We start from the raw sequence: 18,275 nt of genomic DNA on the forward strand, positions 1-18,275 counted from the left end.
ACACACACACACACACACACACCCTTGGGAACAGAGCCACAAAAAGGAAAAGGTCAGGCTCCAACTAGGAGGATGGACTTTTTCTCTTGAAACAGAAAGCTCGGGATGCTGAACGACCCCAGGAATGAGGTCCCCAACATGTTTTTCCTCACACAGCTCCTTCAGCAAATATGTGCAGGACACTGAATGAGTTGAGGTGAAGGCCAGTCCCTGCTCAAGGAGCAAGGAAAATCATGGTGGAAAATAACGGAAGGAAAGATTTTATGAGGAGATAAGGGTCGGCTTGCCATAGGCATGATAGGAGATCAGACGGTAGAGATGGATTAGAGCACCCTGAGAATTATTTCCACTAAGTACTAGCATGATGATATCTTGATTTAACACCAGCGGTCTCTGTCCTTTCTATTTGCTGTCAAGGAAATGCCAAATGAAGGAAAGAACTTGTAAGTAAACCAGAATTTGCCCACGAAGGATTAGCTGAGCTCCCTAAGTTCTTATTTAGGATTTTCCTGAACATTGAGGAGGTGCTACCTGCTAGGCACAGAAAAGTAAAAGGCAGTAAGTGGATCTGCTCCTTCAGTGTCCCCTAAACACAGGGAAATTGTCGTCAGCAGGCTCTGACAGCAAGCACACTGACTTTATGTTCCAGGTAGGGGAGAGTGATTGAGCCGATGGACTCCATGTATTGACAATTGCTAATCCTTGTGTGACATTTTGTTCTTACAAGTATTTGCAAGTGGCTATCCTCTTTTAATCTCACAGCAGTCTTAATAGGTAGACAGAGCAGGTGTGATTGTAATTGAATAGGTAGACAGAGCAGGTGCGATTGTAATTGCTAGAGAGCTGAGCTTGCCAAAGGTAAATTGTAGTTGAGTCATGGAGGTAACTTCGCTTTGCACTTTTTTTTTCACCTTGCACTTTTTTTAAATTACAAATTAAAGCTCTGCTAGGCCCTTTGCATACCATCCTCAGAAGAACTATTATTGTTTGTTCATTGCATGTATATGTGTTGTTTTGTTTTCTGAAATATTTGCGTATGTACCTAGGGACTCATGCTTACTTGGCTGATGCTCTACCACTTGAGCCATGCATCCAATACTCCTTTTTGATAGCTATTTGGAGACTGAGTCTCATGAACTTTTCTTCCCTGCCTAGCTAACCCCAGTCCTCCAGGTCTCAGCCTCCTGAGTAGTAAGGATTCTAAGTGTGATCCATCCACCTGGCTCTAAACTGAAGAACTCTAAATGGGCCCCTTTGAGCCAAAACAATTGTCTATTCTTTGTCATCTATAAACACACTCTGATCCTTTCTGCCTCTAGGTCATTTGTGTGGTGTCATGAATAAGAAACTCTTTGTCCAAAAACCTGGTTTGTTTTATTTCCTCTATTTCCATCCAAGGTCACCTGTATGGTCTGATGACTGTCTGGGCCCACCCAGAGTGATGTGTGTCCCAGTTTCACTGTTTCCTATCACCTCTGTCTTAGCTCGACATTTTAGGATCTTCAAGATGTCCAGGATCTTTAAGGATGATGCTATTTTTGCCATTTGCCTCATTTTACTTTCTGCCACATCAGATTGTGCAAAAAGTTCAAGTTCCTTTAAAATAACATTTGGCAGAGCTAGTTTTCCACAGCGTGTCATTACTGTCTCACACGCTTCTATTAACCCAGCCTCTTGAAATGTCTTGCTCAGCCTTGCAAATTTTAAAAGAACCCTTACCTACCATCCATCGAACCTGTCAGAGAATGGGAACCAGGCCAAAACCAAGATTCCCTGATGTCCAAGGGAGCACAAGAAAAGAAGCCCAAAAGACCCAGCCACAATGGCAGCTTGATTTTGGAGTACAAGAGGCATATATTCATCCTTGAAAAACGAGTGCCTTCTGAGGATGTCACTGATTGAATTACATAGAGCCTGCTTATCTAACAGGAAGATATTAAAATACTCTTTGTTGAGATTGTGGCTCAAATCATGGGCAAATGTGACAAGAATGAGGCAGTGTATCACCCAGCAGCAGGCACAAAAATGATTGAATTTCAGGCTTTGAAATAATGGTATAAAAGACCAGTCTGGCTTTGCATTTGTGGCTCTTCCTACATCTAACTCCTTGCTCTATGTCTCTGAGCAATTTAAAAACGATTTATTCCCATCTGCGCTGGAAGTGGAGAACTAGAGCTGCAGGATGAATGGGACCACAAGCTCCTCAGACACATAACTGGAGAGAGAAACAAGTCTGGTTTCCTCAAAGAGATTCGGTGATACAGAAATGATTGATGTCTAATCATCCTCGCACTCGTTACATTTTTTTCACAAGACATCTCTGAATCTCCAGCCCTCCCCACACCAAGCCCAAAGGAACTCTTTGCTTAGCAGAACTGTGTCCTGGCTTGCCATTAGAGGGCTAAGCATCTCTAGCAGCTTCTTGCTGTGGAGAGCCTGAGAATACAAAAAGAACTCTGTGTGACAATAAAATCAGAACTGAAAACACTTGGAATTTGTTGAAATCAAAAAGTCCCTTGGCCTAGGGGTATAAATTTTAATGAATGAATAGATGGATGGATGGATGATTACCCCAGAGATCACAGATAAGTCATTAAGTACAGTAAACTCAAAGAGTAGAGTTGGAGGCTGCAAACCAGGGCATCATGTGTTTATTTTTGACTTAAATCTCCATCTCTTTCCAGGTGTGTCTTTTTCACCCGCCTAGTTTGAACCTCTTCACTTTCTCCCATCTTCCATTGGACTGCTCCGTATTATGTCTGCCATACTGAATAGTACATTCGTCTCCTATACTTCTGTGTTGGCGACTCCAGGGTAGTTTTGAGTTCTAATGTGTAGCCAGATACGTACCCTCTTTTCTGCAGCTGAAAAGAAACTGTGGCCGTAGCATCTGAGGTGAAGGTGGTGTGATTACTCAAGGTGTTGCTGTCCCCTTGTCTATGCAAACTCCCCGCCTTTCCCCCTTCCAAGAATTGAGTTGCCCTTGATGATCCTGCCCTTGGCAGACATGCAGTGTGTGCTAAACTGAACAGTCTTGAGACCTCACTCCTCCTCCCCCACCCCCAAAACACACACACACACACACACACACACACACACTTGTCACTAGGCTTTGATGCATTTTGAAATCTCCATGGGAACCTTAGCTTGAGGTTCCCCCACCCCTGGCACCAGACTCCTGTGAAAAGCTCCATGAGAGGGAAGCTTCGATGATTGTGCTCACAGGCATTTGTCCCAGTGCTTGACACAGTACCTGGCTTGCAGGAGGTGCTTGCATACAGGTTGATCACACACAATATGAAAACCAGAAGTCTAAACTGCAGCAGGATTCAAATTGGTTGAGTACCAATAGGATGCCACAAGTGGACAGTGCCACGCCTACCCTTAGGTGACAGGTCATAGTCAAAATGCAGGTTGCATAAAACCACTTTCAGGTTATATGTATGAAATGGAACGAATTTTGCATTTAGACTTTGGTCCCATCCCCAAGACATCTGATTATGTATATGAGAAAATCTGAGCCACTTCTGGTTCTAAGCAGTGTAGAAAGGGATATTTGACCTATAATTATACAAAGCAGGGAATCAAGATGAAATCCACTGGCCATGTGGGATCCAGGGGCCATGGCCGGCACTAAGCATGATTCATTCTTGTTCTCATGAGTCATACATGTAAATCTCTGAGATCTCCCTAGCAGTGGACACTGCCGTACTGATGCCCTGGTCTTTTCTCCTCTCCCTCATGTTCCCTAGGTCTCCAGGCCCTGTGAGTGGCAACCCTAGTGCTCGCTTGCTTTGGAGAAGTCCATGGACCGTTTCTGTTTCATGTACTAGTTTCCATTCGCTGTCAGGAAGCCATTTCTAGCATGCTTAATTCTGACAAGTTCTTTAGGTCATCTCCGTCCCACCTAGAAGGGGTGAAAGTGGTAAATGTACGTGCGTCCTCTCATACCTTACCCTCCCTCTTCCCTGCCCAAATGGGGATGTGGAATGAAGAGTGAAGAGGAACAAGTCAGTAACTCCTTTAACTTTCAGAGCAAAAGTGCACCCAGGACCAGGAGTGTTAACTTATGCCTGAATTCCCAGCTACTTTGAGAGGAGGAAATCAAGACGATCACAGTTCAAGGCCAAGCCAGGCCCCCCCCAAAAAAAAACTTAGCAAGACCCCTCCTCAAAATAAAAATTAAAAGTAAATTTAAAAGATTAGGCACCATAAGGCATACCTGTAATTCCAACTACATAATAGACCTAAGTAGGAGGATTACCATCCAATCCAACTTATACCAATAAAAGATACCCCACCTGAAAAACAACTAATGCAAAAGGGCTAGGGGCATGGCTAAAGTAGTGGTAGAATGCCTGCCTGGTAAGCATAAGACCCTGAGTTTGAACCCCAATACCACCAGAACAAAGCCACACAGAACATGCTCATTCTTTGTACACAGACACACCTAATTACTGGAAAGACTTCATCCTATTCATATTTATGCTTTTGCTCATTTGTCCTACAAGTATGTACCATGTTCTAGATGTATTTCACTCTTGGACACATAGCTTAAGTAGAATATCTACCTAGCAAACATGAAGCCCTGAGTTCAAAACCTCAGCACCTTCAGAAAGAAAAAGTGTTGTTCTGTGGCAGTGAAGTCCATGAAGTGACTAGGTGAGTTAACTGCAGAGGCTGGGAACCAGCACATGTGTGTTACACTGATGTGTGTGATCACAATGTGTACTGTAACTGAACGGGCCTGTCCTCTCTACCCCTCATCAGGGGCCCAGGTCCTGTACTGTCCTTGCTGTGATTTTTTTTTCTTTCCACAAGAGCCTATGATTTCGTCTTATAACTCAGCTGCAGCAAAGCCAAAGCTGATGTCTCGTGGGTGAATAAACCCATGTGGCCATGTGGCCTTGCTGTTGGCTGCCTACTCACATGGCTGGTCTAGAAATGATAGGAGGCAAGCTATCAAGGCTTTTCCAAGGCAGGGATGCCCCAGCTTTCAATGGTGACCATTTCAGGATGGCCCACCGGCAGATGCTCAACATCTCCAGTTATAAACTCACCCAGATACTCTCTTACAGCCCCATCTCCAAGTCAGTGAATTTACAAAGTATAATGCATTTGATTTCATGTTTGGGGCAAATGAAAGTGTAGGAAATTTAGATCTTGGTGGAGGTGTCTGAAGCCTAGTTAGTTGGTCTCTGGGAGTAGACTAGAGTCTGCCCCAGGAAATAGCCTTTGGTTTGGGGTAGTAACCAACTTTGAGAACTTAAATATATGTGACCAACACCATTGTCACAGCCTCATTAACCCCTATAGATCTTCACCAAAGCCAGCCTGCAGACACAGAGAGTCCGGGCTTATGGAGTGTCAGAGGATGGCACTAATCAGGATGGGAGCGAACATGGCCACTGTTCATCTCATCCTTCAACATCAGGTGCTTGAGGAAGACAGGTGGCCAGAAAGGGACCCTTCAGGCTACATGAAAGCAGCCCTTCCCAGGAAAATAAATTGTTTTCTCCATCCCCAGTCACTGTATGGGTTCTTTCTAAAGCAATACAAGGACTACTTTTCCCCAGAAACATGATGACTCCCAGTCATCGAATGAAGAATGAACAAGTAATAACAAGTGAGGCCAGTCATGGAATTGGCCTCTCTACATGGCAGTCACAGTAAAGCATCCCGATATCTCTTCATCTGATAGATAGCTCTCCCCTTCCTCACCCAGGCCCTGTGTGAAACAGTAAGAACTCATAAAGGTAACGCAGGTGCGGAGCATCCTAGAAAATTCCTGCAAACACAACTCCCGTAAACCTGAGCCAAATGATACAAGGACACGATTACAGCTGTGTGCCGTGGCAGCTGGATGTGAATTTGGGCCACTGTTTAGCAATGGTGTCAGGTCCTGGGATAGTGAGAATAGTTCTATGTAACATTCATGTAATCTTCCTGGCAACCCAGGAAATCATGCACTATTATTTCTTCCATTTTAGATATGAGACACTGAAGTATAGAGCCCCTGTATCATCTTCGCCAATACAGAAAATAGATTACAAATGAGCCTCAGAGAATCAATAGTCAGAGGTGATAGACAATAACAGTAATTGAACAAGGAAACCATGCCCTTGGGCTTCGACCCCTGGTCTTGCTTACAGAGCAATGTATGCCGTTAATCCCACACTGTTCTGACAGTTTTATGCCATGCAGTCATCCTAGGAACTTCCTGGTCCATGGTTAAAGGAATCTTTACTAAGTGTCCCCCACTTAGGGGTTAAAACAATTTCGTGGCCCTTTCATATAGAGAAAGGTTCTGAGAGGTTTAATTGATCTTTTGTACGTAGGCTAGAATGTCCCAATCCAGTGCCAGAAATAAGAGGTACGGCACTCGGTCTTGCTTAGCATTGATTTGTAATTTTCATTTTAGAGCGTAGAATCTTTCTGTGTAGCAACACTCATGGATGGAGCTTAGGAGATGTTCCATCATCCAGTGTATCCTTGTTAGACTTGGTTTCTGGGGGCCAGACAAGTACACACAAAATAGGGCCTCTTTCCTTTAAGCCTTGATACTTGAATGCCTTCTTGCTTCTTGGCTCTTTCATCCATGCTAAGGAAATCTGTGAGCACAGTGATGCAGGAGTGAAGGATCAGAGGCAAAGCAATTTAGTTTAGCTCAGGTACCAGTGTATGGCAAGCCCAAAGCATGCAGAAGTTGACGACTAGCTGTGGTAAATTCACTGCCAACATTGGTTGTTGTCATTCAACCCTCAAATGTACTATTTGACCTTCGTACCTCTGTTCCATTGTAATGTCACAGGTAATGACTATGCAGGAAGTCGGGGGAAAAATTGCTTATTGACAGACGTGACAGAAAACTGTTACTTTGGTGTTTCCAAGTCATGCATTTCCTGCAATCTTAATTAGTGTGACGAGAAACCTTATTGCCAAGAAATTGTGTAGTGTTTAAGCTTCTTTTGAAAATAGTAAGGCTTGAGAGAGTTAGCTCAAAATGTTTATTTTATGTGTACGAAGAGTCTGTTGCCAGCAGAGCATAGAAATTGGTGTAGATTGTTAAAAGATATAATTAAACCTAGGTCACATTCAAGTCCATTAAGCAACAGCCTCAAATCCTCTTAATTAATAGGTTCAGATTGGTTGGTCTGAAAGAGATAATTAATTTTTCGCCACAATTTTCCTATTTGAATTGACAAGCATTGTACTTTTTCTATTTGCTCCGTAGTTCTGGACAATTTCTAGTTGAGAAAGATATCTGTACTTGGTGGCAGGCCCTGATTTTCAGAGGTCAGAAAATATTGTGGGCTCCAACTCTGCCCCTTAAGCCCATGGAGACACAGTCCGAATCTTCTAGCAATTTTCTTCTCTGAGTCAAAAAGATCCGCATGTTTTATGCCATCCTGTGCCCAGCCATGGCCTGATAGAGGTTGTCTGTGTGTCCTTGGACAGCTGACCCATCTTCCCCAGGGCATGACTAGGGAGACAGCCCAGAAATCAAAAGCCCTAAGGATGGTTACCTTGAACTCGGAGTGAGCTGGAATGTCTTGGGAAGCCAGCACATCACACGCCTGTGTGTGTTCCGCTGCTGTCGGTCCAGCCTCTCTACCTCCGAGCCACCAGGGCCAGGACAAGCCCTGTGGGCATGAGTTCTGCTAACCTCACTTCTGTTCACTGAAGAATAAAAAGATGCAGAGCAGAGGTATCCAGGTTCTACAGAGATTTGCCTCTCAGCATCCCAAATTCCACCACCATGTTCTCCCTCACCTTCATGGCCTGTGATGGCACTTCTGACCCGAAGAGAATGACCCAGCCAGGAGTGGAGCTCTGTAGGCCTCCCAAAGCCTCTTTACTCTCCAGCCCCTTTCCCTAGGTACATTGTAGACATGAGGGAGTTTATTCCACCAAAAACTCAGCGAAGTTGAATATTCTGTGTAGAACAGAAGTGAATAGGGTATTCTTTTAGAAAACCTGAGCTTCTCCTTCTTGTCCCAGAGTTCCTGTGGGAGCTGTATGGTTGTCCAAAAGGTCAGCTCTGGGCTATGCTGCCCTGGTACGTGCAGTCTGCATCCTCAGTGTTGCCCAGGGAACCTGCCATCATGCACTCCAGCAGACCCTTTCTATAGCTAACCCTTTTCAAGCAGCTGCAATGCCTCTGTGGGGAAGAGAGGAAATGAAGCCCTGAGCTCAATCCAGTCACCCATTCCCTGACCTGGTTCTTCTTCCAAAGGAACTATCTGCCCTGCTCTAGAGCTCAGTTGGCTTTTGTCACTTGATGCTCCTGTGGGCACTAGCGCCAAGTACAGACTCTTTGATGTGGGCAAAGAACCCAGACTTCACCTATTCCAGGCTTCGGAGGCCAGGATCCCTGGCCTGCATAACCTCAGCAGTGCAGAGGGTATGTGGTAAAGTTTGTCTATGAAATGCTATTCCATGTGTAGGTTCAAGAATCAGAGCAGCTGAAACAGCAGCGTGCCCCCTTTGTCACGGTGGCTCCCTGCTGGTACTGTGATCCTGATTTTAGGGATGTGTTTTTGCTGCCATCTATTGTCTGCTTGGAGGAATTGCATAGCGTGCCTGCTCTGGTGAGGGAGGTCCCCTGGCAGATGGACCCTGCAAGAGCATCCTCTGCCCCTACCCAGGGGAAAATAAAAACGAGATGTTGTCATCCCCCAGTGAAAAAAACCATTATGGAAACCTGTGTTTACTGACCTACCATCGTTTGAAAGCAGTTCCATTTGAACTGTAATCAAACCGCCAAGTGACCTTTCTGTCCCTGGCTCAGCAGCCCTGAAAGGGCCTGTTGTTCTGCTGTTTCAATGAAGAAACCTTCTGTTTGGTTAAGCAAGTGTTTTTCCAGTCATGTCTCCTGGGGAGTTACAGAAAGATGATTGTTGGGTCTTGGGTTTTGTTGTTGTTTTTCTTTTAGTACCCCCCAACCTCTCTACACACACACACACACACACACACACACACACACACACACCATTACACCCTTTCTTTGCTTTCTTAGCCGAAGAGAGTTTGTTTAGCCACACTAATTTCACCAGGGCTTTCACAGTCTCTGTAGTGTTTTGTAGAGCCTAGTATGAGCCCCTTTTCTTTACCCTCACCTGCCCTCCCTGCCCCAGGTCTGATAGCCTTCCACAGTGCTTGAGATATTCAAAGGATGGACAACAGGAGAAGCCCCTGTGAGCCAGGAGGCCAGTCCTGACTGATATGTTTATATGATGCTTGTTGTTTTGTCTTACAGTTGTTTGTTGGGCTTGGGTTTCCTTATGAGGGCCCAGCTCCCCTGGAAGCCATTGCAAATGGATGTGCTTTTCTGAATCCCAAGTTCAATCCACCCAAAAGCAGCAAAAACACAGACTTTTTCATCGGCAAGCCAACGCTGAGAGAGGTGAGTATCAAAATTATCCTACGTTCAATAAGAAGAAGAAAAGGAACTCAGGTGTTGCTCAGTTAGAGAGTACTTGCCTAGTGTACACAAGGTCCTGGCTTCTATCCTCAACATGGCAATATAATATAATCTTGTAATATTATGTAATAATAATAGTGATTTCTCATCATCCATGGAAAATTGGTTCTAGCCCTGCCCCTATGCATATACAGATACCAAAATCTGGGAATCTGTGTAAACTAGCATAACATTTGATTAAATCATCTCTAGATGACTCAGCTGTAAATAGCTGTTGTACTGTATTGTTTAGGGAAGAATGAGGAAAAACATCTGCACATGTCCAGCATCAAGTATTTCTTGCATATTTCTGGGTCTACAGATGCTGAACCCGTAGATATGGAGAGCTAACTCTATTGTAAACTTCATCTAATGTGGCTGAAGCTGGAACATGGGGGAGGGCTTGAAGGGCAGAGCCAGAGGCTTAGGGAGATGAATAGTGATCACACTACCTTATTAGTGGCCGGGGCCAGGATCTGAATCTGCATCTTCCCCCACAACGTATCTTTTCACACTACTCCAACCCTGGAATATAGAGAATGAGATCAACTGGGTAAAACCTTCATGGAGAATCAACTCTCCATGATATGCTGTGGAGAATATAAAAAGTAGCCTATGAGCTGGGTGCCATTGGGACCTATGCCTGTAATCCTAGCTCTCAGAAGGCTGACATTTGAGAATTGGAGTTCAAAGCCAGCCTGGCCAGGAAAGTCCATGATATTCCTATCTCCAATTAACCAACAAAAGCCAGAGGTGCAACTGTGGCTTAAAAGCCTTAAACAAAAACGCTGAGGGACAGCACCTAAGTCCTGAATCACCTGTGAATGTTCTCAAAGAACTGCCACCTTAAGACACAAGGTGTATCCTGTGAGACTGAAGTAATGTACCTGATTCTGTAGCTTATCAACCACTGGCACCATCCTGGGAAGTAACCCTTTCCATTGTCATTCACAGAAGCCTTGGTTCTGTTTGAATTGCCTTCAGACATCCTCTTAGAAATCCTCAGTGGGTGACAAATCACCATGGGGATAGTTGGATTTGATTTGAGGCAATAAACAAAAGTCATTTCCAGCTAAATGTGAATGAAGCTTTGTGTTTCTGTATCTGAGCAGAAACAGGTGTGTGTAAGAAACTGTAAGATTGGTTTTCTTGTTAGTTTCAGGTAGTTAATAAGTGGCTCTGGCTCAGGGCCTCTCAGGTCCTCTAGCTAGGGCCTTACACCCATGGGCAGCCAGCCCTCCTATGATGCAGAGCAGCACTGTGCTTTAAAGCGTTTACTTTTTACTTTTGCTGCTTTCAAATCCTTCTGGTTTGCTTTCCTGTCTCCCAGATAGTACATAATATGCATTTCCAATGGTTATCCTTTGTTAATGAGGCAGGAATCATGCCATGGATTATTTTGAGAATTCTTTCTTCCAAATCTTTCTACCATTCATGAAATGGCCAAAAGAGCCAAGTAGAGCAGGCTGACCCATACATTAGAGGTTAACCATGGCCCGGGTGACCTCTGTCAAGGGTTAATTGTATGTTTTCTTGCTTGCTTATTCATTCTGCTAATGTAATAAATTTGAACTCTTCGGTTTGGTGAGTGGTTTCCTTTTCAGACTTTGTTCATCAATTACTCAATAATAATGTATACCTGTGTGTCAGGTGCTGTGGGAGGGATTAGGACATAAAAATCTAGCCCATTGTTGGGGAAGGCTTAAAGGACATGCCCCAGCAGGCAATATGTCTCAGTTTAGGAGTCTCTGCTTTTGCTTGTGACTATCTTCTTTGAAACATTGGAACTTGAGATAGAAAATAGATGTAAGTCATCCCTAGGGGTTTTTTGTTTTCACACCTAGAAACTATATATTTAATGTATACAACTTGATGGTTGATGTACATATACACTGTTAGGTTATCTCCTTGATCAAATCAGTTAACATGTTCATCACTTTACATAGACTCTGTGTGTGTGAGTGTGTGCATGTGCATGTGTGTGTGTGCGTGCGCGCGTGTGTGTGTGTACACATGTGTGTATACTAGATTTGCCCTCTTGGCAAGTTCCAATATGCATTGCATTGTTCTTAACTGTAGTCATCATGCTGCACAGTAGATTTTTAGAACTTAGCTTATTTTTTTAATTTAATTTTATTGTCAAGGTGATGTACAGAGGGATTATAGTTACATACATAAGGTAATGAGTACATTTCTTATCTAACCTTGCTACCCTTTCCCTCATTTTTCTCCCACTTTTCCCTCCCCCTCCCCAATCTTCCCCCTTACAAGTTGTAAAGTTCATTTCCAACATATTGTCTTATAGTATCCCTGTTGCATTAGTTCACCCTTTATTCTTTGTCTCACTATTTCTTTGTTCCTCTTCCCATCCCCAATTCAGATAAGCATATATACAAGACATAGGGTACTAAAATACAGTGACAACAGGGGATAAACCAAAGGGGGGGGGAAAAAGAAAGAAAAATAAAATAACTCTTAGAAAAAAATTATATTAAGTGAAATAAGCCAGGCCCAAAGAAACATAGGTCCCATGGTTTCTCTTATTTGCAATAACTATATAAGTATAGGACAAGCAGAAAAGCTCAGAAGCTATATACATATGACCATATAAGATGATGTAAAATGAAATTAATCCGAAGATAGGGACACAGTGGTTTTTTTCTTTCTTGCTATTGTTTTTAACGTATTTAAAATGTACTATGTGATTTGTTTGTTTCTCTTGTATGTTCTTCCCCCATGGTATAACCCCTGTTTTCACTGTATTTGATGTCAGAGCCCTGCATCTTGTATATACATTTTTCTAATTTGGGGAGGGGAAGGGAAATAACAAAATGTTGAAAATGAACTTTACAACTTGGTGGGGGGGAGTTGAGGAGGTATGGAAGGAAGGGATGGTAGGGGAAAAACAAAGGAGAGAGTAACAATGCTCGATAGGAAATGTACTCATTACCTTGCTCATGTAACTGTAACCCCTCTGTACAGTATTTTTACAACAAAAAACATGTAAGAAAGCTCCTTAAAAATAAATAAAATAGAATAACTTCACACAATACATTAAAAACAACAACAAAGAACAAAGTTGTTTCCATATCTTGGAGTTCATTTTGCTTAGCATCATCTTATATGGTCCTATGAACATAGCTAATGAGCTATTGTGATCCTCTTCTAGGACTATCCTAGACATATACTGATTATTACACATGAGGGAAACCATGGAGTCTATGTTTCTTTAGGTTTGGCTTGCTTCACTTAATATGATTTTTTCCAAGTCTTAACTGAACCTTTGTACTTTGTGATCAGTATATATCTTCATTTACCCTACCACCCCACATCCCTGGGCAACTATTGTTAAAGTCTGCGTGGTGAGTTCTGCTGTTTCAGGTCCCACAGGTGAGGCCAGGTGAGGCCAGGCTGCATTCATCTTTCTGAGTCTGGCTTATTTCATTCAGGCCAAAGTCCTCTGCGTCCATCCAAGTTGTTACAAATGGCAGGATTTCTTTCAGGTTAAATAATATTCAGTCTGGTGCATACACACACAATTTCTTCATTTGTTGATTAGCCGTTAATAGACTGTGTTCATATCTTGGATATTGTGAAAAGGGCTTTTACATGTCTTTTCAGTATCCTTATTTCCTATCCTTTGATATGAAAATTCCACCCAGGAAAATGTAAGTCCTGATTTGTGTGGTAGTGCTCAACTCTCATTTTTTTTGAGAAAGCTCTATACTGTTTTCCATAATGGCTGTGCTGATTTATATTCCTTTGTGTGTGTGTGTCTTTTTTGTCTTTTTTATAAAAACCATTCTAACAAGCTTGAGGTGATATCTCACTGTGACTTTGACTTGCATTTTTCTGATCATCGATGGTATTGAGCTCTTCTTTTCTATTGCCTTTCTGTGTCTTTTAAGAAATAACAATTCAGATCTTTTGCCTATTTTTAGAGGATTGTTTTTGCTATTGTGTTGTAGAAATTCTTTATATGTTTTTAACTCCTTATCAGAGACATCATTTGCAAATATTTTGCCCTGTACAATGTACTTCCTTTCCACATGGGTGATTAGTTCTGTTGGTATGTAGAAATGTTTTAGTTTGATGCAATTCCATCTTCCTATTTTTGCTTTTATTGCTTGTGCTTTCAATATAAAATCCAAAGTATATTTGCCCCAACCAGTATCAGAAAGCTTTTTTTTTAGTCTAGTCGTTATACTGCGCCAATCTTATATTTAAGTCTAATTCATGTTTAAGTTAATTTTTATACATAGTGTGGAATACAGATCTAATTTCATTCCACACGTAGATATCCAGTTTTCCCAACACTTTGGGGGTGGGGGGGGGGAGGCGTGGAGGAGGCTCATGAGCTTTAATCTGGGCCTGAGCACTGTCCCTGAGCTTTTTTCACTCAAGGCTAGTGCTTTACCATTGAGATACAGATCCACTTCCGGTTTACTGATGATTAATTGGAGATAAGAGTCTCAGACTTAGGGGCTGGGAAGGTGGCTCAGTGGTAGAGCGCTTGCCTTGCATGCCAGAGGCCCTGGGTTTGATTCCTCAGCACCACATAAGAAAAAATCCTGAAGTGGTGCTGTGGCTCAAGTGATAGAGCGCTAGCCTTGAGCTGCAAAGCTGAGGGACAGCGCCTAGGCCCAGAGTTCAGGCCCCATGACCGGACCAAAAAAAAGAGTCTCAGACTTTCCTGCCTAGCCTGGCTTTGAACCTCAGTCCTTAAAACTAAACTTCCTGAGTAGATAGGATTACAGGTGTGAGCCACTGGCATCTGGCCTAACACTATTTTCCAATAGATCTATCTTTCCCTATTGTGTGTTCTTGACACCCTGTTGAAGATTAGTTGGCCATAAATATTTGCAGGTTCTCTGTGGTATTCCTTCAGTCTGTATGTCAATTTTATGCCCGTATGACTAGAAGACATTAAGTACTAAGATCTTTCAGGTTCTATTTCTGCCCAAAGACACAGAGAGAGAGAGAGATTTTCCATATTTTTAAAAAGTTTTTGCAATAAACTTTACATAACTTTAAATATATTAATATATTAATGCATTTGTACATATGTTCTGCATTTGAGTTATTCATTTAATTGTTGATGTTAGGATGTTAGAGCTGTTTCCACCTTTTGCTTATTGAGAGTAATGCTTCTGTGAGTGCTGGTATGCAAATATTTGCTTCTTTCCCACTTCCAATCCTGTTGATTTTCCAGCTGTTAGTTTACCTTTTCATTTATTTAACAACAGTTTGAGTCTCACATATATACCATTTTTCCAGCTTCTTCTTCTGGTAACAGTGTACAGAGCCCAGTACAATGATCTAAACCAAATGCATGTTAGTGTTTTATTGCTCTTCACCAGTGTTCCCACTGAGACCTTTTTTCAATTTCTGAATCCAATTCAGAATCAGGCATTGCCTTTAATTGTCATGTCTCCTAGTCTCCAGCCCATATAAAAAAAAAAAAATCAGCCATCCATTGTGACTCCTGACCATAATGCTCTTAACAAGTACAGGTCAGGTCTTTGTATACTGAATGTCTCCCGTTAAACACAATCTAACCCTTGCCCAGGAAATAATGTAACATGACAGAGCTCAGATCGGCCAATACGCAGTTATCAAGGAGAGTGTGTTCATTGTTTTTTGCCATTTGCCATCCTTTAGTAATTTGATTTTGCTGCTTTCATGGAGGGCATTCATTCTTTATGGCATGAAGAGAGCAGAGACATTGGAGCTGCTGCACAGGAATGAGACTCCAGGACAAAGACAGGATGGAGTTCTTTCAACAGTAGTTCAGCAAATGACCTCACACAGATGGCTCCATCAGTTCAAGGCTTCCACTGGAAGGCTCAGAGGCAGAAGGGAAATTGACAGATATTGAATACATTTCCGCAGGGTCAGTGGTACTAGTTGCTCCATAAGAGAGAATTTAGATCCTGTTTTACAATCTAATAGAGAAGAATGAGAAGACTGCTGCCTAATCGGTGGGAATGCATAAGTAGCTACATGAATTCAGGAGTAAGGGAGTTAACTTTAGTTGTGCAGGTGGAGGAAAATGTGGGTGGTAACTAGAAGTAAGGGAAAGAGGGGGTGGGCTTTCAGAAGAGAGGACAGGAGAATTCAAGCCCAAGAGGCATGATTGTTGGTGAAACTGGGAGACCCCAAGAGAGTCAGTGTGCCTTCTAGAGGAAGGCAGATGTGATCTGGTATCCAGCTCCACCCAGCAACATCAGACAGTTTTGAAAGGACAGTGACCTTCATGTAATGACCAGATGTGTTACCTGCCTCTCTCTTTCATATCAAAATGCTCTCATATCTTCCCTAGACAAAGATGTTTTCAATTGAGAAAAGAGATGCCAATAAGTCTAAATACTGAATAAATGGGATTTCTTCAAACTGAAGAGTTTCTACCTGGCAAAGGACATAACTAACAATATAAATAGAAAGGCCACTGAATGGGAGAAGATTTTTACCAGCTATTCATCAGACAAGTGCCTCATAGCTAAAATGTACTTAGAGCTCAAAAATTTAAACTTCTTCAAAATTTTCAATGAAACAACAACCAGTTAATAAAAGGACTGAAAACTTAAAGAGCAACTTCTCAGAAGTAAGAATGGCCAATAGACACATGAAGAAACATTCACCATCTCTGGCCATAAAAGAAATACAAATCAAAGTAACATTGAGATTCCACCTCCCTCCAGTTAGAATAGCCATTATCAAGAAAACTAACAACAACAGATGTTTTCTGGAATGTGGTCAAAAAAGAACCCTACTGCATTGTTAGTGGGAATGTAAACTTGTTTAACCACTCTGGAAAGCAGTATGGAGGTTCCTCAAATGACTCCACATAGAGCTCCCCTATGACCCAGCCATTCCACTGCTGGCAATCTGTCCAATAGAACACAAACAAGTTTATAAATTTCTAAGTTAAATCACGTAGAGCCGTTGGAGACAAGTGGCTCAAGTGCCTCTAGCTCTTAACTATTTTGGAGGCTGAGATCTGAGGATCATGGTTTCGAAGCAGGAAAATCTGTGAGACCCTTATCTCCAATTAATCACCGAAAAGCCAGAAATGGAGCTCTAGCTCAAGTGGTAGAATGCTAGCCTTGAGCAAAAACAGTCAAGGACAGAGCCCAGATTCTAAGTTCAAGCCCCAGGTCTGGCCCACAGGAAGAAAATACATATACATACTTAAAACTCATTTATATCTTAGCAAGTGGAAGTTTTAACCCAAGTATACATAATTACAGAAATATCTCTGTACCTTGTAAATCTTTAATGTTAAAAAGTAATTCATCCACATAAATTGATCCCTATCAATTTCCTGTGTGTCTCTTCTTTGCCTGCACTTGACGATAGGAAAATATTTGAGATTTCAAAATATAAGTTTAGCTTTGTTTTTACTTCTACATTGGATCAATTTTTGAAAGCTGTTATATCTACTTAGAGAGGGAAAAGGTCCATAATGCCTTAAGGTTGGTTCAAACTATAATGTAACTTGAATTTTTATCTTTGTATTGGGAAGCATATTAATAGACTGCTGGTCATTATTCAAACATTTTGTAAAACATTACAAACTCTGATTTCAGGAGAGGAGGGGTTCCATAAAGAGAATTTGTGTTCTCCTTTAAGATTTAATAGCCACTCTGAAGCAATGTCTCATATTTAATAAGATTTTCATTACTTTTACAAACTTTACTCCAGTAAATTTATTGATTGATACACAATGATGTAGCTGAGATCTGATGGTTCTCAATAAATTATCAGAGAGGAACATAATGTTCAGAGGAAGCTAATGAAACACAAATGCCTTACTCATAAAATCAAGCAAACTTCAATAAATGTAAATGAATTAAATGATAATGACTCAGCATTTTGTATTTTCTAAGTACTTAGCATAACCTTGTAAATAAGCAGGGATTTTTTGAAGAGGGACTGCTACTAATACATAAATTACTGAATAGAGACATCAGTGACCATTTTTATTTACCCTGATTTCAGAAGAAGGACTAATTGGTTTGTTCCGTAGGACACAAAATAAAAAATGATGGGTATTTTGCTCATCTTCAGATAAGTCTTAATTCAGGCATAAATTCAACCCTGAGGTTTCTGTGTGTCAGTCAATTATAAGAATGTCCTATAAGCTTTTGTTTTTCTTTTTTATTAAGAACTGAATTGCATCCTCTAAGTTGTTGTACTTTCTGTTCAAAGCTAGGAATTTATTGTAGGATCTGCATTTGAACTTGGTTCTGCTGCTTTGTGCTTTATACTTATTGAAGACATACAAACCTATCTAAACTCCAGAATCTTTGTGGATCCATAGGAAAGTGTATGTGTATGTTTTATATTGTAAAGATGATGTAGAGAGGGGTTACAGTTACATATATAAGGTAATGAGTACATTTCTTTTTTAACAGTGTTAGGCCGTCTCATTTTCTCCCACTTGTCTCCCCAGCTGCACTCTCTTCCAAGTTGTAAAGTTAATTTCCAACATAGTGGCTAGTATCACTGTTGCTTTGGTTTACCATTTGTCCCACCATTTCTGTGATTCCCCATTCCTTCTGCAAATCAGAAAAACATGCGTATAAGACAAAGGGTACAGAAATAAAAAACAGTGGCAACCAGTCATAAACAAAAAGAAAAAAGAATAGAAAAGAAACCGCAAACCGTACATTCTTTTTTAAATAATCCTCTTGTTTCCATTTTCATTTTGATAAGCTTCATGTTATATGGTCATATGCACCTAGTTATTGAGCTATTTTGGTCCTCTGCTAAGAATACCGTAGACATATTCTAGTTGTTACAAATGAGT

General features: G+C 41.6%; 1 protein-coding gene across 4 annotated transcripts in view; it reads left to right on the forward strand.

Annotated features, from left to right (window-relative positions):
• The window catches only part of Mgat5 (mannosyl (alpha-1,6-)-glycoprotein beta-1,6-N-acetyl-glucosaminyltransferase), a 372,666-nt gene that overhangs the window by 323,250 nt on the left and 31,141 nt on the right, over positions 1-18,275 (forward strand). For all 4 annotated transcript variants that reach the window (XM_013030834.1, XM_013030833.1, XM_013030831.1 and 1 more), the window contains exon 13: positions 9,260-9,406. In XM_013030834.1, coding sequence (XP_012886288.1) covers positions 9,260-9,406 — 147 coding nt within the window. The remainder of the gene's footprint in view (positions 1-9,259; positions 9,407-18,275) is intronic.

This window comes from Dipodomys ordii, unplaced genomic scaffold (assembly GCF_000151885.1).
Source record: "Dipodomys ordii isolate 6190 unplaced genomic scaffold, Dord_2.0 Scaffold133, whole genome shotgun sequence".
Classification (NCBI taxonomy): domain Eukaryota; kingdom Metazoa; phylum Chordata; class Mammalia; order Rodentia; family Heteromyidae; genus Dipodomys; species Dipodomys ordii.